This window comes from Haliotis rubra, unplaced genomic scaffold (assembly GCF_003918875.1).
Source record: "Haliotis rubra isolate DU_JTF1 unplaced genomic scaffold, ASM391887v1 Scf1, whole genome shotgun sequence".
NCBI classification, from domain to species: Eukaryota; Metazoa; Mollusca; class Gastropoda; order Lepetellida; family Haliotidae; genus Haliotis; species Haliotis rubra.
Genome location: NW_025764891.1, coordinates 10,505,719 through 10,530,041, shown reverse-complemented (window position 1 = coordinate 10,530,041; position 24,323 = coordinate 10,505,719). Strand labels below are relative to the sequence as shown.

General features: G+C 41.8%; 1 protein-coding gene across 1 annotated transcript; it reads left to right on the top strand.

Moving 5' to 3' along the window:
* Nucleotides 1-24,323, top strand: LOC124272127 (maltase A3-like). The gene is made up of 14 exons (XM_046707604.1): nucleotides 1-155; nucleotides 1,837-2,075; nucleotides 2,938-3,117; nucleotides 9,385-9,521; nucleotides 11,257-11,382; nucleotides 11,980-12,023; nucleotides 12,070-12,137; nucleotides 12,910-12,914; nucleotides 13,096-13,206; nucleotides 17,393-17,508; nucleotides 18,654-18,843; nucleotides 19,401-19,586; nucleotides 21,679-21,813; nucleotides 23,585-24,323. Exons 1-14 carry the CDS (start codon nucleotides 121-123, stop codon nucleotides 23,930-23,932), a joined length of 1,920 nt encoding a protein of 639 aa, XP_046563560.1. The 5' UTR covers nucleotides 1-120; the 3' UTR covers nucleotides 23,933-24,323.

Below are 24,323 nucleotides of genomic sequence, written 5' to 3'. Positions count from 1 at the left end.
CGGTGGTTCAGTCTATAAAAAGACGACCTCGCGCTTTTCTATAAGCATACAGGATAGGCATACAGGTTTTGTATGTTGACACTCGGCAACAGGTAATCGACTAAGGATGAAGAGTCGACTATGAAGCGCAGAGGACTCACGGGGACGAACGCGAGGTAGGTTCACATAGAATATTTCATTATAGCTGCACTGTTTGTGGGTGAAGAATATTGGCGTGTTTGAAGTTATTGTCAAGACGTCAGTTGGCGAACGCGCGGTGGTAGTTCTGATCGGGTACAACGTATATACAGTCGCATGTATTGCTTAGTAGCTGGTGTAAATGATCCTGCATCCCTGAGACACGGTAGTTTGCATCAACCAAGGGATGATGGGCTTTGGTGTTTGTCGGGTGGGTGGGGTGGTTTAACAAATGGTTGAAGATTTTGCTGATTCTATTGATTCAGTGGCATCTGCCTGTAGTACTACAGCGTCCAGCTGGGGAATCGAACCCAGATCTTAGCTGTCGGAAGCGAACGCTTATCCTAGATATGTACGTGACTACACCAGCCCCACCTAAATCATATGTCTTGTGGAACGGTAACAAGCAGCTCTTTCCATCAAGACTCTTTGCTATATACACATAGATATGTACATGCACCTACATTGTAATTTTCTGCTTTGTATATATAATGGTAGTGGTTCTGAGCGTGGATAACGCACTATTATTAATTATTATTGGTTACAACCAATATGGACAACCAACACCAAGACCCCCTCTTCTGATGCAGGTTTTGCGTGGTTAAGGGAAAACATTGGTGACGCCATTTTGGGTTTATGTTTTTTAATAACAAACATAACATGTCTCTCTGACAAAATTATTCCCGGAAACTTGGAGATATTACTCGCATAAAAGTCCGCACTCAATGTTGAGAGATACTTACTTATCATTGCCCAAATCTTTTCTGTATTAGGCAAGCGAATTTGTTCAAAATTGCTGTATTGGGCTGTTTCGTATTCAGGACTTAAAACATCACCAACATTTAAAGCATAAATTATTCTTAATTATGTTTATGATAAAAATAACTATATTACTTGTGCGTGTTATGAGACTGAAAACACGCAATTGTGTTACTGTTTGCTGAAATTGGTAAGTTTTGGATCATGTGGGACTTTTACCAGGCAAAAGCACTGACAGTTAATTGAGAAGCGTAGGGCAACGAAAAATATGAAGTTTATGTTAAAAAACTGAAACATCTATGCATAATTTCATTAAAATCAGATCATAATGAGTGAATGAGTTTAGTTTTACACCGCAATATTCCGGGGGACGGCAGAAAAGGACTTCATACATTATTATACCCATGTAGGAAGTCAAACCCGGCAATTCGGCGTGACGAGCGAACGATTTAACCACACAATCGTCCACAGACCTTAGTACTAATCACAGCCATATAGAAGTTCTACGAACATCCCCTTCACAGGTCATGTTATAACAATCTATCCAAAATATTTATTTAAAATAATTACTTCATTGTATATTTGTATTTAGTTGTTTAGAAGGTTCAAAATATAATTGACATATTTTATGGTATTTGCTGTTTTTCTACGTTGGCACCTGTGAAGATCCAGGTTAGAATGGACCTCAACCCATGCTTTCGTAAGAGGCGACTAATGGGATCGGGTGGTCAGGCTTGCTGACTTGGTTGATCATGTCATTGGTTCCCAATTGCGCAGATCGATGCTCATGCTGTTGATCACTGGATTGTCTGGTCCAAACTCGATTATTTACAGACCGCTGTCATATAGCTGGAATATTGCTGAGTGCGGCGTAAAACGATAAACCATCCATTTTGGCAGTTACGACATATCCTCCATCAACCACCCAGCACACAGCCACAAGCTCTTCGCCAACAGACAGAAAATAGTAGTCTTTTTGCTGCCCTTACTCGCTGTCCTGGCGTGGATGAGCCCCTGGGACGAGAGGGTGGCGGAACATACTCCCCCTTCCCTATCATGGTGGCAGACAACCATCGTCTATCAGATCTACCCACGGTCCTTCCAAGACTCGGATGGAGATGGTGTGGGTGACTTAAGAGGTGGGTGGCCCTTTTAGATTCAATCACTCAATCCTCATTGGGCTAGATTTATTGGTACCATAGCTGGGTATTTTAATTATTTCAGGCATGTTTGTATGAACACATACAGTTTCAATTGATTTTGCAATCCTTTTTAATTTTAAAAGACGACAAAACAAATATATGGGGATGCCACGATACATCGATACATTGATGCACCGATACTTTTTTTTAAGACGATACAATTATCGATACATTCAAAACTGTATCGATATTTAGTTTTGAAAGTATCGGTTTAAATATGTTTATGTATCGTTTACATTTTGCAATTGTATCAATTTTTTTGATGTTATGAAAGTTATAAATGATTATTTTTCATCCACAAAGATGGGAAATAAGATCTTTTTAATCTCTTAGAATCAAAAATGGTGATCTTTTCGTGGACAACTATAAAATATGAAATATTAATGTTCAAAATGTAACCATATTTGCGCAATAATGCCGCGAAGATAGGTATCGTGATACGTATCGATTCATAAAACTTATGTATCGTGACACCCCTACAAATATGTATTTAATTTTTAAAAATTTAACCCGCTAACCCTGTCCACCGTTACAGTGACAGTGCGTCTGGTTTGCAGTTTGCAGTTAGCACATGTTACGCAATCACATATTGAAACGTAATTCATACAGCCTTTACCTTTGTCTGTAACCGTAACAGCCGAAGTTACCTGGGCGATGCATTGTTTTCAGCTGATGGTTAATTCTGGGACGTCTTGCTAACGTTTCACTCTAGGCATGTGAGTGAGTTAAGTTTTACGCCGCACTCAGCAATATTCCAGTTATATGCAGCACACGTAAGCTGTAATTTCTATTTTCTCAGGCATCACACAGCGTTTGGACTACATCCGGTCTCTCAACGTAAGGGCAATATGGCTGAGTCCTATCTTCCGGTCTCCAATGCGAGACTTCGGCTATGATATTTCAAACTACACTGACATCGACCCGACTTTCGGAACCCTGGAGGACTTCGACAATCTCATTTCAGCAGCACATGACAGGGGTAAGCATTGGTCAACTTCCATATCCATATGGGAAACTTGACAATTACCTATTCCTTATAGTGAGGTGTCTCAGAGATTTAACTCGCTGTGCTAATAAATTCACCGCAAACCTGTGATCGTGTTTGGATCAAGCTTCTCCCTGATTATGACGCAGCGTTTTCATCACTTTGGGCTTTCGTCCTTCATCAAGGGACGGTGGGGTAGCCTAGTGGTTAAAGCGTTAGCTCGTCACGCCGAAGTCCCGGGTTCGATTCCCCACATGGGTACAATGTGTGAATCCCATTTCTGGTGTCCCCCGCCGTGATATTGCTTGAATATTGCTTAAAGCGGCGTAAAACTAATCTCACTCACTCCTTCATTAAACAGACTCGTCATGATATAAAGGAAACTCAGCGCAGCGCCAAACACAACCCCCACACTCACTAACCCCTATTGTGAATCTATCTGGTCAATATAAACACAACCCCCACACTCACTATCCGCTATTGTGAATCCCTCTGGTCAATATAAACACAACCCCCACACTCACTATCCCCTATTGTGCATCTATCTGGTCAATATAAACATAACCCCCAAACTCACTATCCCCTATTGTGAATCTGTCTGGTCAATATAAACATAACCCCCAAACTCAATAGCCCCTATTGTGAATCCGTCTGGTCAATATAAACACAACCCCCACACTCACTAACCCCTATTGTGAATCTATCTGGTCAATATAAACACAACCCCCACACTCACTATCCCCTATTGTGCATCTATCTGGTCAATATATAAGCATGGTCAATGTTCATGACCCTAATATCCGCCGACGAGCCCACTGTGTATTTCTCCTGTTTATTCATTTCTGGAGAATGGTGGAAACTCTTATGGAAGAAAAGGATATCGTCCTAGAAATAAGTTGTACAATATTGTTTGCCACTGTTCAATAACAAAAAGTAATTGCTTTGCGCAAAAACACTTTTGGGGGAAATCTTAGGTTTAAGCATACAATTTTGCAACTGAAGTCGAAAAGCAAATAAAGCCTCAAGTACACGTACACAAACTACACCCTCAAGCTCTACTCTTAAATTCGATCAGTAGGTCAGCACTTATAAGTATACAACAAAACCTGACTGTCAGACGCTGGGGGGTTCACCGTCACATTTCTATATAATCCTACCGGGGACTGACTGACTGAGTTTGGTTTTACGCCGCTCTTAGCAATATTCCAGCAACATCACGGCGGGGGACACCAGAAATGGGCTTCACACATTGTACCCATGTAGGGATTCGAACCCGGGTCTTCGGCGTGACGAGCCAACGCTTTAACCCCTAGGCTACCCCACCGCCCCCTACCGGGGAACCTTTCACAGCTGAGTAAACAGGATTATATTTTGACCCAAATCGATGGTGCCCCCTCATTTGTCAGACAGTTCATTATACAAAATTATATGGTTGAGTGAACACTAAAGCAAAGGATGTTATTCATTACGTTAATGGACTAGTCAAAACTGATAGTTCTGTAGACAGACACTTTGAAAAATAAGGTGATATTTAAAGTGTGGCACATGTATATTTTGTTCACATGTTTACACAATAAAGCACAGATCGTGACAAGCGACTAAGCGAATCGGGCGATCACAGTCGGGCATGACGACACGGACGGATGCTCATAATATTGATCACTAAGACTCGACTTTTATTCGATTTGTTGAGGCGACCGCGATGCAGCTGGGACATTTACTACAGAACCAATAAACAATGAAAGCACTTATTACGAATTTCACATCATTATCCTGATGGTGAAATTTAGGGGGCAGTTTGTACCGAGTAACCAACACTTAAGTTAACTAGAAATGGGATTGGTTGGTTGTGTAAGACCCGGGCCTAATTTCACAAAGCACTACGGTGGTCGTAAGTCACTAAGATAACCTGAGTGCAATGTTAAAGAACGGAAGTTAAAGTAAACCTTGGTTGCTTCCTGAAAGGAGCCCCCTTGGACAACACATTGCAACTCTACCCCAATTTCGTGGAACGTTGTTCATTCTATCAACCACATGATTTTGTCGTATTGAGACCATTATATGCAGGCCTTTGTGATATCTGGCAACTCACGCGGGATTTCTTGCACTACATAGGGACGCTGTTTTGGACAGCGTGTTCTGGCTTTGTAAACGACTCGTGTCCCGTTAGGTAACACATACTACTGTTGGTAGTCGCCGAGCTTCGATCCTTTGTTTAACAAGACCGATCTCTGTGTGTTTGACCTAGTGATACAATAATCAAACAATGAATACTAGACACCCCTGTCGACTAGTACACTGGAAGGTCCAAACACTGTCAGCTGATCACCTGTATTCAATTCACTTCACCACCTACGGCAGATACCTCTGCTCGCAATTTCAAATCACTGGCCAAGTATATTCATGTATGACTGAACCAGTTGTCAGACATGTAAATGTGAACAATAAAGTAAGTAGGACACTCCTGCACGCTATAGCATCATCGTAGAGTATGTTAGTGTGTACTATCATGGCGTTGATATTTCGCCACGTGTGTTATCGTTGAAAGGACACCTCGCTTCCCGCTGTATTACACAGTTATAGGGGACACGTTTTATCGTAGGGTACATGTTTTTTAAGTTTCGTGTCTTACACTATTAATTACATGAGCAAACAGTGGCCTTTATGGGATTATACCCAGCGGAGACCGAAAACATAGAAAATATGCATAATCCTTTCATTGATTGTGTCAAGGATGTGGGTCAATGTTTGAGAGGTCAAGGAAAATATGCAAAGACCTTCCTTGATTGTGTCAAGAATTATGGCCAATAGTTGAGGGTTTCGGTGATAGATTTGCCTGAACTACAAATGCATCTCTCGGATTTTGGGGTCTTCAGGTTTCGCAGTCAAGCCAAAAGTTGTCAGTGCCAATAACCGGTTGGGCAGATTTTCTTCTTCAGTGACCAAATCGACTATTCACTTGTCTCTATTTGATATACCACTTATATCATATTCCATTAATAAAGCGATGCTTACATAGAATGATAATGTCATTTGTGATCTTACCAGACAATTTGCCTTGTTCGCTACAAACTTTCATGTCGGGAGACCATGGTCAGACATCTGATGAACGCTGGCAGGAGCAGACTGGCATTATTTCAGTTTTGTTTCCTTTTCTTCAAATTATGCATGACAACATCATGCACTAACCTAAGGGCACTCTTACAGTTACATAAAGAACTCTATCAGTATGAGTTAACTCTTCACAATGATTAATTACGATCACGCATATGTGTGAGACAATTATGTCTGTATTGTGAGTGAGTGAGTTGGGTTTTACACCGCATTTAGTAATATTCCAGCAATATCGGAAACACCAGAAATGGACTTCACACAATAAACCCATGTGGGGAATCGAACCCGGGTCTTCTGCGTGACGAGCGAACGCTTGAACCACTGGGCTACCCCACCGCCCTTATTTGTATTGTGACCTACAACGATACTCCTTCAGAGGACGTGGGAAGTACCCGTAATTTGTACCCGATATATCTATCACAGAGGAATTCTGAATTAACTGTTATATCTATCACAGAAAGCGTCTGAAGTACCCGTTATATCTATGACAGAGGGCGTCTGAATTACCCGTTATGTCTATCACAGAGGGCGTCTGAATTACCCGTTATATCTGTCACAGACGCGTCTGAATTACCCATTATATCTATGACAGAGGCGTCTGAAATACCGATATACCTATCACAGAGGGCGTCTGAACTACCCGTTATGTCTATCACAGACTCGTCTGATTTACCCAAACCGTGAAGGTCCGGGTTAGAATATTGGCCTTCAGTAAACCATGCTTGTCGTAAGAGGCGACTAACGGGATCCGGGGGTCAGGCTTGCTGACATGGTTGACACATGTCATCGGTTCCCAATTGCGCAGATCGATGCTCATGTTGTTGATCTCTTGATTGTCTGGTCCAGACTCGATTATTTACAGACCACCGCCATATACCTGGAATATTGCTAAGTGTGGCGTAAAACTAAACTCACTCACTCACTCAGTTACCTTTTATATCTATCACAGAGGGCGTCTGAATTACTCGTTATATCTTTCACAGAGGGCGTCTGAATTATTCGATATATCTATCACCGAGGGCGTCTGAATTACCCGTTATATCTGTCACAGAGGCGTCTGAAGTACCCATTGTATCTATGACAGAGGCGTCTGAACTACCCGTTATATCTGACACAGGGGGTATCTGAATTACCCGTTATATCTATCACAGAGGCGTTTGAACTACCAGTAATATCTGTCACAGAGGCGTCTGAAGTACCCTTATATGTATTACAGAGGGCGTCTGAATTACCTGTTATATCTATGACATGGGCCATCTGAACTACCCGTTATATCTATCACCGAGGGCGTCTGACCTGCTCGTTATATCTATCACAGAAGGCATCTGCACTACCCGTTATATCTATCACAGAGGGCGTCTGAAATACCCGTATATCTATCACAGAGGGCGTCTGAATTACCCGTTTTATTTATCACAGAGGGCGTTTGAATTACTCGTAAATCTATCACAGAGGGCGTCTAAATTACCCGTTTTATCTATCACAGAGGGCGTTTGAATTACTCGTTATATCTTTCACACTGGGCGTCTGAAGTACCCGTTATATTTATCACAGAGGGCGTCTGAACTACCCGTTACATCTTTCACCGAGGGCGTCTGAATTACTCGTTATATCTATCAGAGAGGGTCGTCTGAATTACCCATTTTGTCTATCACATGATATCAATCATGTACGGCGTCTGCATTAACCTGTTCAATCTTTGCCTGAGGATATACGGTAATATGAACAGTTGTCCAAACAGAAGAACAACAGTATATGCTGGAGAACCAAAGTGGGCAACCATTGATAATTGTCAACACTACTGTGGCAGCTTGCTTATGCTGAATCAAGTCTCCACTGACAATTGTGTCCTTGGTAACATTGATCAGTAGTCACATGATCTAGTGAAAGATCTCTCAAGATCTCATCTAGTGATCCAATTGTTGATAAAATAGACACGCAGGTTTCAACCAGTTAATTTACCCATTACCCATTATAAATATCTCAGGAGGCGCCCACATTACCCGTTAAAACCACCTCAGAGGGAGCCTTCATAACCCGTTATAACTACCTCGGGGGCGTCACATTACTCGTTATAGCTAACTACATTACCCGTTATAATTATCTCAGGGGGCGCCTACGTTACCCGTTTGAAGTTGAGAGGGCACCTGCAACACCTGTGCCTGCTATAATACATCAAGCTCCAATCTGAATTTTACAGGATAAGCCGGCGTTCGAGTGAAACATTACACTCCTCTCATCAAATACAAATGCAGGTATCCTAGTTCATATTCACGACATGTGGTGATGCATACCGGATATATATTGCACAACGGCCGCACGTATGTTTGCTCTGCTTTACAATTCAAACATGGCAGAATAGATTACGTCTAGAATATAATACTCGTTCACTCACAAAAACTGTTACTAGCTGTGTATGTACTGTAGTTGACTGAGTTTTTCAGTTGCTTTGAGGCTAAGGACAAACTTTCTTGTCATCGAAATGAAATCCTGAAGCTCACCTGCAAGGTAAATGATGTCATGTGGCCACATGGGCCGTTGGGTAGCCTAGCCGTTAAAGTGCTGGCTCGTCACGCCGTGATATTGCTGGAATATTGCTAAACGCGGCATAAAACCGAATTCACTCACTCACGTGGTCACAGACTCAGTCTGAAAACATCCCGACGACTTCAAACACGATCCTATATCTGGCAATCACGAAGACGCATTATACAATTAATACATAACATTAAACAGTCAGTTATAACTATTTTAAACGCAATTTGAATTGACCAGTTTTATCTCGAAAGAAGCGCATTGAAGTATTTCCCGCAGTTTGTGGACCCATCAATTTGTTCCTATAAGTTTGCTTGTTTAACTCTGCACTCATCACTTTTCAGCTAAATGAACTGGGTCTGTAAATTTTCGAGTCTGGACCAGATAATCCAGTGACTGTTATCATCAGCATTGATCTACGCAATTGGGATATGATGATAATCCACCAAGTTAGCGAGCCTGACCACCCGATCCGTTCAGTCGCTCTAACGACAAGCATGGGTTACTGAAGACCTGGTGAATTCCAGCCTGGTCGTCCTTATTAGAATCACCCTCGTTGGGATTCCACTGAAAAATTGATTTTTTACATTATTTAACTGTTTCACGTTGTAGGGATCAAAGTAATTTTGGATTTTGTGCCAAACCACTCCAGTGACCTGCACCCGTGGTTTCAACTGAGCCGACAGGGCGTGGCACCATACAAGGACTACTACGTTTGGACACGCCCAGGGGAACCCCCCAACAACTGGGTAGGTGGTGATATATGGAGCTATATACGTTGGTGATTTTAGGGACTGTGGGGCAAACTTGTAGAACAGAGTAAGCATAGGCAAGAAACCCTTGGTTCGATTCTCCACATGGGTGCAGTGTGTGAACTGGCCTTGTGACTCCCATTGTGATTTAGCTTGCAGACTTGTGGAACAGAGTAAGCTCGTCAGACAAAAACCTCCTTGGTTCGATTCTTCACATGGGTGCAGTAAGGGAAGTGGCCCTGTATCTCTCATTGTGAGTAAGCTTGCAGACTTGTGGAACAGAGTAAGCTCGTCAGACAAAAATCCTTGGTTCGATTCTTCACATGGGTGCAGTAAGGGAAGTGGCCCTGTATCTCTCATTGTGAGTTAGCTTGCAGACTTGTGGAACAGAGTAAGCTCGTCAGACAAAAAACCCTTGGTTCGATTCTTCACATGGGTGCAGTAAGGGAAGTGGCCCTGTATCTCTCATTGTGAGTTAGCTTGCAGACTTGTGGAACAGGAGTAAGCTCGTCAGACAAAAACCCTTGGTTCGATTCTCCACATGGGTGCAGTAAAGGAAGTGGCCGTGTTGTGATTTAGCTCAAATATTGCTTAAAGCGGAATAAAATCATGCACATCTTCACCGTGTGCTCTAAAATGCTACTGATACAAACCCTTTGGCGATTCCAGGCCGAATTGCCACTGTGCAGCCTGTGTTGTAAAGGACGAGTGAATGGATTTTTTGGTCAGAATCAGTGTCTTGGCTGACTGTGACATCACACCCGGATAATAGTCAACACTGTCACCATCACATAGCTTGAATAGTCAGTCAGTAGTTAAAAACAAACTACAAAAACAAAAAATCAAACTGATACATAGTTCCTTAGCTTCTCCACATGCAGCAACAGAAATATGTTGACATCCGGGTATGGCAACAACGCCCTCTTTTGACGGTTATGCCTTCCGGTAGAGACAAAGGGGCATAAATACCGTTGAAGGAAAATATTTGGGTGCAGATTTTTATTATGAATTACACAGGGACGTAATAGAAATAACAACTCTACCATCAAACAATATTGTTTAGATGATTGATGTTTGAACATTATTCATAAATTTATTAATAGGAGTGATAAAAATGGATTTATTTGTAACAATATACACGTTCTCATAATGACCTAAAATGACGACAAACGATATCGGATGGTCAGGCTCACTTGGCTGATGCTTGTCACCCTATCCCACTTTCGTAGATTGATGCTCAGTCACTGGATTGTCTGGTCCAGACCTGGGCCTAGATTTTCGAAGCTGTCTTAGCGCTAAGATAGTCGTTAGTGCCATGCATTAACATTAACTTACGACTATCTTAGCTCTAAAAGAGCTTCGAAAATCTAGGCCCTGGGTCTCGTTCCTCAAAGCGATCGTAGTGCTACGACTGTCGTAAGTCTATGTTAAAGTATGGGAGTTACGATCGCCTTGGGTTAACGATCGCTTTGAGGAATGGGGCCCGGATTATGTATTACTGACTTTGGTGTTAAACGACACACTCAAAATTAATGGACTTAAACATGTAATTCTGTTCGCTTCTCCTGACCCCAAATTATCAATGTGATTCATCACAAAATTCATGTAAATATTAGTGTGATTATACGTATTTTCAGCACTCATTAATTATCATCTTTTAGCTCATCACATACTAACTACTCCATCCTCTGTGTCCAGAAATAACGTAAATGCCAACACACGTATATTCCAGTTGAGTCTATTCCGTGGTTCGGCGTGGATGCTGGACAGCGTCCGAGGAGAGCTATACTACCACGCCTTCATGGTGAAGCAGCCGGACCTCAACTGGAGATGTGCTCAACTGGTGGAAGAGATGGATGTATGGTGCACCCTTAATCCCATAATTAGCACCCTTTTGGTCCTTGTATCATCTAGAAACCACTGTGGAAATCGTTGGTGGCTCTGTATCTCAATGTAAAGAGTTGCGCATCAGACATTTGTTTATGGTTCGAATCCAGCTTTGGCCTTATTGTGTTTGTGGGTTTGTCAGTACCACTTCCGTGCTCAGGGGTTCACAAAATGAGATGTACAACTGGGACATACATGGGGTTTCCTGTTCATAAATGAGACACTTTTCAAAGCGGAGTTAAACCTAATTCACTCACTCACTCGTATCACCGGGGAGTTACAATTGCAGGCACTGCACAAGTGGAAGTGTAACGTCCCTAGACTGATCCCAAATACTGGTTTTATTTGTGACACGAGTCAGGCACTTAATCACAGGCATGGATGACTTTGTGGGCTGGCGATTAGGTACCTGACTCTTGGAGGTTTGGTTCCAATCCCGGATGGGACAATAGTGCTAGAAGTGATACTTTACTTTTAAGTGTAATCCCAAATATAACATATGTTTCATTTGACCGCTTTCTAAATGGCATTGTGTACTCATATACTTCTCTAAATGGTATACCTTCAGAATGTGCTGAGGTTCTGGCTGAGTCGAGGCGTAGATGGGTTTCGTATGATACAGGTTTGAGACAGAGGATTCTCGAACCACCTTCTGGAGAGTGGATGCAATACAAAACCTGTTTGAGACAGAGGATCTCGAACCACCTCTGGAGATACTTAGAGAAGGTGAACGCTGTTTGAGACAGAAGATCTCTCTTTGACCTTCTGGAGATACTGGCGTAGAGAAGGTGAGTGGGTTTATGTAATCCAAAAGCTGTTTGAGACAGAGGATCTCTCTTTGAACGAACCACCTTCTGGAGATACTGGCGTTGAGAAGGTGAGGGGCTCTACCAACCACCTTCTGGACGCAACTGGCGTTTGAGGCCTACGGTCACCTCTTGACCAAAAGAACCTACTTCTGGAGATACTGACGGAGAGATGTTGAGAATGAGTAAATGTAAAGGAGGATCGTAGCTTGAGAGCAGAGTTCCTCTGATTGTAGGATCTCTCTTTGAAACAACCTCCTTCTGGAGATACTGGCGGAGAGGTGTGTAATCAGTCAATGTCAAACAACTTATATGTGACTTAGGATCTTGAATGAACTTTACCGCACGCAGGTCATTTTGGAAATAACATTATGATTTAACATGAGAGTCAATGTCAGACAACATTGAAGGATGTGTCAGAGTTTATGCGATATCTTGTGAATGCGTCAATAGCTTCTGGTCTACTTACTGGCGTTTTTATTTCAGTACAGCCACTTAACACCGCTCTGTAGAGTTATATACTGAGAACTACACGAAGCTATACCTCCCACTTGAATTTATCATATTGATTTCCAATTGAACATATAAGCTATTGACATTGTGTATAAATATGAATACTTCTTCATGGTTCAATTTTAAAATGCTAACTGAAATATGTTCTCGTAATATAAAATTGCTGCTTGGTATCTCAGACATCGTATGTTAACATTCAATTTATTTGATTTTATAGCCTAAAGTTGCTTGTTAGAATAAGTCATTTGGTTCCAAATGCAAATCGTCATTGACACATTGACTTTGTAAACAAAATGTGCCTACCGCCAATTACCTGAACAGCTCAAACGTTTAGATAATGAAGTAATGTCTGATGCATTTTTTAGGATAACTGGTACTCTCTGCGACACGACTACACATTTGACTTGCCGGAAATAGGTGGCGCTGTGAGACGATGGCGGGACGTTTTGAATGAATACGAGGCTCGGGATGGAAAGGCAAGGTGATATATTGGACGTGCGAGTGACCAAATTGTTGGTCAGTATGACGAATCTTTTCTTGCCACCGATGTAGAAGGTTACGCTCACCTTTTCACTTGAACACCTTGGTATCATCACTATTTGGTAGTGATTCATAAACACCTGGTATCATCACTATTTGGTAGTGATTCATAAACACCTAGTATCATCACTATTTGGTAGTGATTCATAAACATCTGGTATCATCACTATTTGGTAGTGATTCATAAACACCTGGTATCATCACTATTTGGTAGTGATTCATAAACACCTGGTATCATCACTATTCTGGTAGTGATTCATAAACACCTGGTATCATCACTATTTGGTAGTGATTCATAAACACAAGGTCGTTTATCGTATCTCACTATGTCAATCAATGGATTGTCTGGTCCAGACTAATTCATTTACAACAGACAACCGTCATGCAGCTGTGACATTGCTGAGTGAGGCGTTGAACAAACAAACAAACAAACAAACAAACGCAATATAGAACAAACTTTATGGATAACAACTTCTTTTTATTCGTGAGTGCGACGTTTCGATACAGATTCTTGTACCGTTGTCAAGCATAATGGGACATGAAGAAGTGTATATATATACTGGATGTGACAATGCGACAAAGAAAACAACATAATTAACATAACTGACTAGGCAAGAAGGCTGATGAAGCCAGAGAGGAGAGTAGACAAAAGGACAGGCGTAGAAGCCAATGATGTACAAAATGATAATGACATGTTTTATACAGCGGTGAGTTTATGCAGTGGATTGGGCTTGGTGGATGGAGTGCATCATAAGCGGATGGAATGAAGTATCCTTGGTCTCGGTTGATGGTGGGCTTTTGGCGTTTGATGTGGATGGCTTCGGTGAGCTTACGTTTGAGTGAAGTCTGTTTGTTTGTTAGAAAGAATGGAGTGTGTCAGACCACTCTATTTGATGATTGGGGCTTGCTTTGATGTGGTCGGAAATGGCTGATTTGCTGTCGGAATTGGTAACAGAGGTCTGATGTTCTTTCACTCGGGTGTTGATGGGTCAGGAAGTTTCGCCTATGTAGCTCTGCCCACAATCACAGTTTATTTTGTAGATGACACATTTTGGGTTGTTGTTCTTTATGGTGGTAGGTTTTCTTCCATTGGCATGGAGAATGTTGTTGCAAGGTTGGAGGACGCGGAGAAGGTGGTATCTATGCCAGCTTGATCTTTCAGGAGGCGGCTGATTTGATGTGACGGTTTGCCAATGTAGGGGATGGATATCTTGATGGGGGCTAAATCTTGTTTGGGTCTTTTGGTAGGGGTGACGGGGTGGCAGAGATGGTTCTGTTGACTATTTGGGATGGAAAGTGGTTGCGTTCTACGAAGACCATCATCACTATTTGGTAGTGATTCATAAACACCTGGTATCATCACTATTTGGTAGTGATTCATAAACACCTGATATCATCACTATTTGGTAGTGATTCATAAACACCTGGTATCATCACTGTTTGGTAGTGATTCATGAAACACCTGGTATCATCACTATTTGGTAGTGATTCATAAACACAAGGTCGTTTATCGTATCTCACTATGTCAATCAATGGATTGTCTGGTCCAGACTAATTCATTTACAGACAACCGTCATGCAGCTGTGACATTGCTGAGTGAGGCGTTGAACAAAACAAACAAACAAACAAACGCAATATAGAACAAACTTTATGGATAACAACTTCTTTTTATTCGTGAGTGCGACGTTTCGATACAGATTCTTGTACCGTTGTCAAAGCATAATGGGACATGAAGAGGGAAGTATATATACTGGATGTGACAATGCGACAAAGAAAACAACATAATTAACATAACTGACTTCAGGCAGAAGGCTGATGAAGCCAGAGAGTAGACAAAGTACAGGCGTAGAAGCCAATGATGTACAAATGATAATGACATGTTTATACAGCAGTGAGTTTATACAGTGGATTGGGCTTGGTGGATGAGTGCATCATAAGCGGATGGAATGGAAGTATCCTTGGTCTCGGTTGATGGTGGGCTTTTGGCGTTTGATGTGGATGGCTTCGGTGAGCTTGCGTTTAGTGAAGTCTGTTTGTTTGTTAGAGAGAATGGTGATGTCAGACCACTCTATTTGATGATTGGGGCTTGCTTTGATGTGGTCGGAAATGGCTGATTTGCTGTCGGAATTGGTAACAGAGGTCTGATGTTCTTTCACTCGGGTGTTGATGGGTCGGGAAGTTTCGCCTATGTAGCTTTGCCCACAATCACAGTTTATTTTGTAGATGACACATCTTGGGTTGTTGTTCTTTATGGTGGTGGGTTTTCCCCATTGGCATGGAGAATGTTGTTAAGGTTGGAGGACGCGGAGAAGGTGGTATCTATGCCAGCTTGATCTTTCAGGAGGCAGCTGATTTGATGTGACGGTTTGCCAATGTAGGGATGGATATCTTGATGGGGGCTAAATCTTGTTTGGGTCTTTTGGTAGGGGTGACAGGGGTGGCAGAGATGGTTCTGTTGACTATTTGGGATGGAAAGTGGTTGCGTTCTACGAAGACTTTCTTGAGGTGTTCGATTTCTTCTTGTAGTTTAGTTGAGCAGATGTTCTTGGCCCTTCTTGTTAGTGTGGAGATGATGCCGGTCTTAACTTTAGGTGGATGATTGGAGTTGTAGTGGATATACTGATCCGTATGGGTGGGTTTTCTGTATACAGTGGTCTGGAGTTGGTTGCTGGAGGTGCAGGGACACAAGGACGTCAAGGAGCAGTAGTTGCTGGTTCTGCTCGGTTTCCATGGTGAACTTGATGCGGGGATGTTGGTTGTTGAGATGGGTGATGAAATCAGAACACCTCAAAGAAAGTCTTCGTAGAACGCAACCACTTTCCATCCCAAATAGTCCAACAGAACCATCGCTGCCACCCTGTCACCCCTACCAAAAGACCTGGGTAAACAAGATTTAGCCCCCATCAAGATATCCATCCCCTACATTGGCAAAAACTGTCACATCAAATCAGCTGCCTCCTGAAAGATCAAGCTGGCATAGATACCACCTTCTCCGCGTCCTCCAACCTGTAACAATGATTCTCCATGCCAATGGAAGAAAACCCACCACCATAAAGAACAACAACAACCTAAAATGTGTCATTCAATAAAATAAACTGATGTGCAAAGAAAGTGCACAGGTTGTGTTTCTTCCAATAAGATAAAAATAACAAAACCTTTTTGATGAAATGGAAAATGTATGTTGAAGCACACCCTGCAATTCACGTGTTTTATTATCAAAATGACATTGTAACAATAAACAGCGATGTAGTGATGATCACTGCAGACGGTTCCTACGATGCTGGAAGGTCAAGGCCATTCCACGCAGCGGGCGGTAAACCCATACATGCCAGCAGGACGAAGTCGTCTTTGTCACTGTGAATCGGCTTACGCGATGACCCAATGATGTGGCTGCTGATGACGTCACCGTCAACATCCAGTTGCGTAGGTGAATAACCCACAGATAGCGATCCTCTTGGGGTGCTGTGACTCTGGAACGTCCACTTCTGGGTCGATCACATGTCTGGCCTGTCGTACTGAAACGGTTAAACAACCGAATTATGGTTTGTCTTGTGCAACCCAATGTCCTTGCAATATCCCTGTTGAAAGCACCCATTTGTGTCATTCCTTTGGCCCGTTCTCGTTGCGCCGAAGTCAATCTTGGCATTTCCTCGTGAGATTTCTGTCAAGTGATTGTTCAGTCTTCACGACAAACAGGTATTATACTCTCTGTCAGAAAAGTGCTGGTGCATGGGACAATAATCACAATTTTGCAAACATTCGTGCAAAACACGTACAAATGTTTTTGGTTGCATTTTGGCAAATGAAACAAGATGGTTGCGTTCTATACAATCAATGTTTTTCAATAATTTTATTAGTTAGAACGCATATTTGGGATTGCAACAACATTTACACCTGTGTACTTTCTTTTGCTCGTCAGTTATGTTCTCGTAATATAAAATTGCTGATTGGTATCAATATATTTGCTTTTATAGCCTAAATGTGCTTGTTAGAATGAGTCATGTGGCTCCAAATGCAAATCGTCATTGACACATTGACTTTGTAAACAAAATGTGCCTTCCGCCAATTACCTGAACAGCTCAAACGTTTAGATAATGAAGTAATGTCTGATGCATTTTTTAGGATAACTGGTACTCTCTGCGACACGACTACACATTTGACTTGCCGGAAATAGGTGGCGCTGTGAGACGATGGCGGGACGTTTTGAATGAATACGAGGCTCGGGATGGAAAGGCAAGGTGATATATTGGACGTGCGAGTGACCAAATTGTTGGTCAGTATGACGAATCTTTTCTTGCCACCGATGTAGTAGGTTATGCTCACCTTTTCGCGAACACCTGGTGTCATCACTATTTGGTAGTGATTCATAAACACCTGGTATCATCACTATTTGGTAGTGATTCATAAACACCTGGTATCATCACTATTTGGTAGTGATTCATAAACACAAGGTCGTTTATCGTATCTCACTATGTCAGTCAATGGATTGTCTGGTCCAGACTAATTCATTTACAGACAACCGCCATGCAGCTGTGACATTGCTGAGTGAGGCGTTGAACAAACAAACAAACAAACAAACAAACAAACAAACAAACAAACGCATAATTTAGTCTAGACGTGTTTAGATGTAAACAGTCCTGAAAATATTTCTATCTCAAATTGTAATTGACGTTTTGAACCTGTTGTGTTGATAAGCGACATTCAGGTATAAAACTGATTATAAGTTGTTGTTGGCAAGTGAGTGAGTGAGTTCGGTTTAAAGCTATACTCATATGAAGCAATGCTTTATGACCATTAAGACGTGGTCGTTTACCCAAAGTCAAAATAGGTTTCTGTGAAAATGTGAGATTCGGATCCAAAATGGCAAGTGAATTCCTTGCTAAAAATGAACTCCAATAAGTAAAGCGTGACGTCAGCATACTGGTTCAACATTTCGAAACATGCTGTTATTCTCATACTAGTATATTATTATAACTTATGTAAAAATGGAATCACTTATATAAATAAATAGGTTGTGACTTACGTTACACCAGTTTCACACGGCTGAGAGTGAGATATGAACAAAAGTACAGCTGAAGTTGAGTGAGTGAGTTTATATTAATTTTACGCCACACTCAGCAATATTCCAGCTATATGACGGCAGTCTGTAAGTATTCGAGACTGGACCAGACAATCCAGCGGTAGACAGCATGAGCATAGTTCTGCGCAATTGGGATACGGTGCCATGTGTCAAGTCAGCGAGTCTGATCACCCGATCCCGTTAGTCGCCTCTTACGACAAGCATGGAGAACTGAAGATCAATTCTAACTCGGATCTTCACGTCTTACAGCTGTAGGTTTTGTCACAGAGACTATATAAGTATAATAAGTATTATGTCCTCCAGGTACCTGGTTGTGGAGACACTCTTCGACAATGACGTTTCAAAAAGGAACCAATACTACACCTTCGGTGCCGATATGCCCTTCAACTTTGACCTTCTGCGGGTCAACAGGTCATGCGGAGGTCGATGTATTCGACATTATGTTGACAGGGAGCTCGGCCATCTTTCACAAGGCCAGTGGCCGAACTTTGTGGTTAGTACACCATTGGCATTCCATTACTCGATCACGTATATTTTAACATGTACAAGGTGTACGTATTTCAATAGTCTCGACTGTGTACGGGTCGACGTTAGTTGCTTAAATAATGTTTAGTACGGCGGTTAAAGACAAACGTGCAAACATGTCAAGCTCGATGACATTTTGGGCCATCGGATGGGCAGAATAAGACATTGCCTGAATTGTACAACGACCATGTCTTAAGTAGATATAATTTCTTATGATAATATAAACGTTTTTCGGTCTCTTTTGTTACACCTCAAATATTGTTCTTGTTCAGTTTCATCAGCAGCTAAGTAAACGTATTCAACTTCACAGACATTTTTGTGCCCTACAGAATAGAAAGTGTTCTTGACCTTAATTATTAGTCAAACCAAATAACGAAACAATTGGGTAAAGAAGAGTGCATTCATTTATGTGAATTGAATTTTGGTTGTCACTACAGCGTTATCTATCTCAAGGCGGCCCCCTACTAAGAATCTAATGTAACCCGATCACTGAATATTTATAAGTGTTTTAATATGTTCATCAAGGTCGGTAACCATGACAATCCCCGTATCGCCAGCAAGATGGGTAAAGATTTTGTGAACGCTGTCAACATGATGTTGCTGACGTTACCGGGTACACCCACAACATACTATGGAGAAGAGCTGGGGATGTCGGATGTCCGGGTACCTTTCGACCAGGGTCAAGATCTTCAAGCTAAAGGCCAAGGCGAGGTTAGCCATAAAGATGTGCAAGGGACACTGCATTAATATACAACTGTGACTCATTCCAAACCTAACGTTGTTTCGTCGGTTACCGTTTATAATTTATGGCTAGGGGGTGATGTTAAGTTTTATGAAGAAGCTTGTACAATGTGAATGACACTAACCCGCCCCGCCCCCCCTAAATTCAATGTACATAGAAAGTAACCCCTCTGCATGTCATGTACAATATCAATGACACCACCCCCCCCCTTCCCATAATGTTGAAGCTTATTTTTTATAGATACTATCCCCCAAAAGAAACGCATAGACCAAAAATCTGTTGCGAAAATGTTGCATTTTCAAACATGTATAACTCGTCCACAAATAGACTTTAGTGCATGAATTTTTACATCACTTTAGAAGAAGCAAATGTCTCTACAACCAACTGGATAATTTTAGATAACGGAGACGTTGAGCGCGATTGTGACGACGTAGCACGGTCCGAAGTCCAGGCACCCTGGCTGCTGTGCTCTCATCCGTGGCAGTACGATCACGCAAATGTAGTACCCGGATGTACCGATCTTGCAGTGGTGACTGGAGGTCTGTCTGTACGGGGAGGGTCATTTGTTACACCTGTTTGGCTGTAACGAGCTGCAAGCCATGATATCGTGCTCAGACTAACATTCAGACGCCTGGCAACAGAAGATTGATAATCTCCAGCGTGCATTCTTTCAAAGGTGATGTTCCTTGTCGCAGCGTCAAGACGTGGCATAGTGATTTGACCTTGAAACTCCTTCAAAACGAATGCCGATTTCCGAAAGTAATCTGGATTTTTATAGCCAGACAGCGCATGCTTTTGCTGCACAATTTCAACTGGAAGGTGATTTGTGTTGCGTTGTGGCGATGCGTTTTTAATCCTTGTAAGCAATCTCATCAAAATCAACATTTCAGGTAAAGTCGATTTTTGACTTGTGCAATTGTCTAAAATCATGTTGTTAACACATTTGTTACATATTTTGACGATTGTTTGAACACAATAGGTAATTAATAGATTTTTAAAAATACAAAACGCCTATGGGTTTCTTTCTTGGGATAGTATATTATAATGTACAAAATTGCTGACACCCCCAGTACATGTGTACAAAATACAATATTGATGACCCCCCTACCTCCATTAAAATCACCCCCACCTCCCCTTCTTCCGGCCAAAAATTCTAGCGGTCAGGTAATTTATACATCCCGTTCTATGTCGTCAAACTCGCACCTCGGTGAGTAACGGGCATGTCGGAAGCTTCCAAGATCATTCAGATCATAGCGATACTAAAAGATGAAGTTTCAAAAGGGCATCAGTCTGGACAGGTGAGAATTCATCCAAATATCAACATGTGGCGGACCCACCACCATGTTGTACATGTATTACATCACAGGTTTGTTTGTTGTTTAACGCCGCACTCAGCCAATTTCCAGCGGTCTGTAAATAGTCAAATCTGGACCAAACACTCCAGTGACTTACATCATGAGCATCGACTGGATACGATGGCGGGAAACAGTCAGCGAGTCTGACCAACCGATCCCTTTAGTCGTCACTTACGTCAAGTATGGCGGACCATTACAGGTTACTGCAGTGGAGTGAGTGAGTGAGTGAGTAAGTGAGTGGGTGGGTGGATGGGTGGGTGAGTGAGTGAGTGAGTGAGTGAGTGAGTGAGTGAGTGAGTGAGTGAGTGAGTGAGTGAGTGAGTGAGTGAATGGGTGGGTGGGTGAGTGAGTGAGTGAGTGACGCTGCTTTTAGCAATATTCCAGCAATATCACGGCGGGGGTCACCAGAAATGGGCTTCACACTTTGAACCCATGTGGGGAATCGAACCCGGGTCATCGTAGTGACGGGCGAACGCTTTAATCACTAGGATACCCCACCGCCTCTATTGCATTGTAGGTGTTCCAGTCACAGCGGTTACAGACACATGCTGAGAGCAGTGCTATGAACAATCGCCATGAGTTTGTAAACATCAATGTGTAATTAATTTAGTACAATGATTAGACTGGTTCTGGTGTAAACGTTGCACATAATTCTAGCAGAGTCAACAAACAACATTTTCAGATATTTTGTTTGTTTTCACCAAAGGAATATTTCCGGAAGTACAGTCGCGACCCATCGCGGACACCAATGCAATGGAATGGCGGGAAACATGGCGGGTTCACATCCGGTCGCTTGCCCTGGCTACCGGTCAGCGAGAAGTCATTATATGAGAATGTGGAGGTCAGTTCAATGTCTGTGTGACTGGATTCAACGAATGTCACTTCCTGTATGACCCCATGGACGTTTAGTGATAACCTTCGACTCTTAAACAGTAGTATGTCTAGTTATACAATACATTGGTACAGAGTACAATGTATAAAATGGCCTATTTATGAAGGACAGTGAGATGTTCTGGCTGTGAAGTTCTGGGAAATTATTCAAATACTTGATATTAAAGATCCAGGTCCTTTCAAGGTTCATTCGTATCTAAATTTACATTTTACATTCATTTGAATGTAGTTGCTTTTTAACACACATAAATTTGAAAATGTGACACGTTTCAATGGCAAATGAGGTACAAAAGAACAAAGAACGTGAAAGCAATAGATTTGGAACATGATTTCAATCACTAAAATGAAGTCCGATGCAATTCCCTACTTTGACTTGTACCATACGTTCCCGAATTATTTTAGGTGCACAATTGACTAGACTTTGCATATGTTTATGACGGGTGCTACCGTTGTGGCAGGATACGCTCACCTTTTCGGTGAATCATCACCATTTCATAGTGATTCATAAACACATGCTCTGTCATTGTATCGCATGGTGACAATCACTGGCTTGTCTCATCCAGACTCGATTTGCTTACAAACAACATCGTACAGCTGTAATACTGCTGAAACAAATATCTGCTCATGATATAGTCACAAATGTATAATCGACTCTGCTTTTGGCAGAGATTTCTTATGAATGTGGAAAGGGTTTTATTTGTCGCTTTTATTCAAAACCCTACTGGTTCGCCTAGCGTTCGTGCGGCACGCCAAAGACCTTGTTCTGATTTCCACATGGGTGCTTATGTGCCAAGTTTTGAGTTCCATGCCGTGATATATCATGGAAAATCCATACACGGTTTCTCATTAACTGTTGAGAAATAACAACAAGTTAATATTAAAATAAATGGGCTGGTTAAGATGGGACTGTTTTAGTGTAATAGTACACTATATTGTATCGTTATCCATGCTAAAGTCGCACCAAGTAAACCAGGATATGAACCAGAAATCTAATCTAGAAATCGTGCTAAGGATCACGCCAGTCTACAGAACTCGATCTCATTAGGTCATTAGTTGTATATGTACCAGACAAAAATAATATTTGAAGACCAACTGATGTAAAATTCGAGTAATTGCGAGTGACTGTGTAAGTTTAGTTTTACGCCGCTTTTAGCAATATTCCAGCAATATCACGGCGGGGGAAACCAGAAATGGGTTTTACACATTGTACCCATGAGGGAAATCGAACCCGGGTCTTCAGCGTGACGAGCAAGCGCTTTAACCACTTACTCGTAATTTAACTCGTCAACTTACACACATGCCATGTAGGAAATCAATTGTAATAGCACATCCACTCATTTATCCCGAACTGTAACAGATTGAGACTGCGAACAATACGAGACTACGAACAACGTATGTTACATTTATATTTTTAATTACACTTTCTTATTTAAGTAGAGGTTTTAGAGGTTGAGACCAATCCGGGATTTGAACCCACACGTTCAGAGTGAGGCACCAAGCTGCCAGCACATAGAATCTAACACACTGGGCCACCGTGGCTGTCACAAAATTCGAAATCTGGTAACTGGTAGTCTAGATCATGTACTGTGTGTAACCCTGTAAATTTACAAGGCTCCAATGGACGAAAACTATGAATACACAATTAATGTGTCGAGTAATCGAGACATTCTCAGACACTGAAGATTGATATTTTATATCATTTCCTATAATTTGTATTTCAGCATCAAACTTCATCAGAGTTGTCTCCCCTGAAGCTGTACCGGAAATTGGCTGCCTTAAGAGATCAACCGTGTTTCCAATATGGCGGCTTTGAGTACGGAATCGTACATGACAAAATATTTTCATACATTCGTTCCGTAGTGGGAGGACAGACCTACCTTGTCACGATCAATTTCGGACATGAAACGTCGAGAGATAATTACACCGAAGGGTTGAACGGCCAGAGTCATGGAGAGATATCTATCACCACAGAAAACATACACTCTGGAAAATATAAACCCGGTGATAAAGTAAATCTACATCAGTTAGAACTTAAACCCGGGGAAGGTTTAATTGTTAAAATACGATAGCAAACAGCTGTCTTAAACTGTCATCGCTAAATGGTTGAGATTATGATAGTTTCCGGTTTTTACGTAATTGTCTCCAGAAATTGCGGAAAGTGATCGCGAACATAGTCTGCATTTAACAAAACCCCAGGTTCCCCCTCCTCAGGAATGTTGCATCAGCTGAAGTGGGCTTGTGCGTGGGTGCGAATACAACAACCTAAAGTTTCATTTGTTGGCTGCACTGTTAAAATGTTCCTTGTCGCTCACCTTAGGGTCTAAACGTGATTTGGAATTTGTGTAAAGCGCCACATGTGGGAAGGACACTATTCACCTCTCATTGTAGGTAATATATTCAGAATGTCTAACATAAATGAAGCGAAAACTGACTATATATTTACACTGCTTCTGTTGTCAT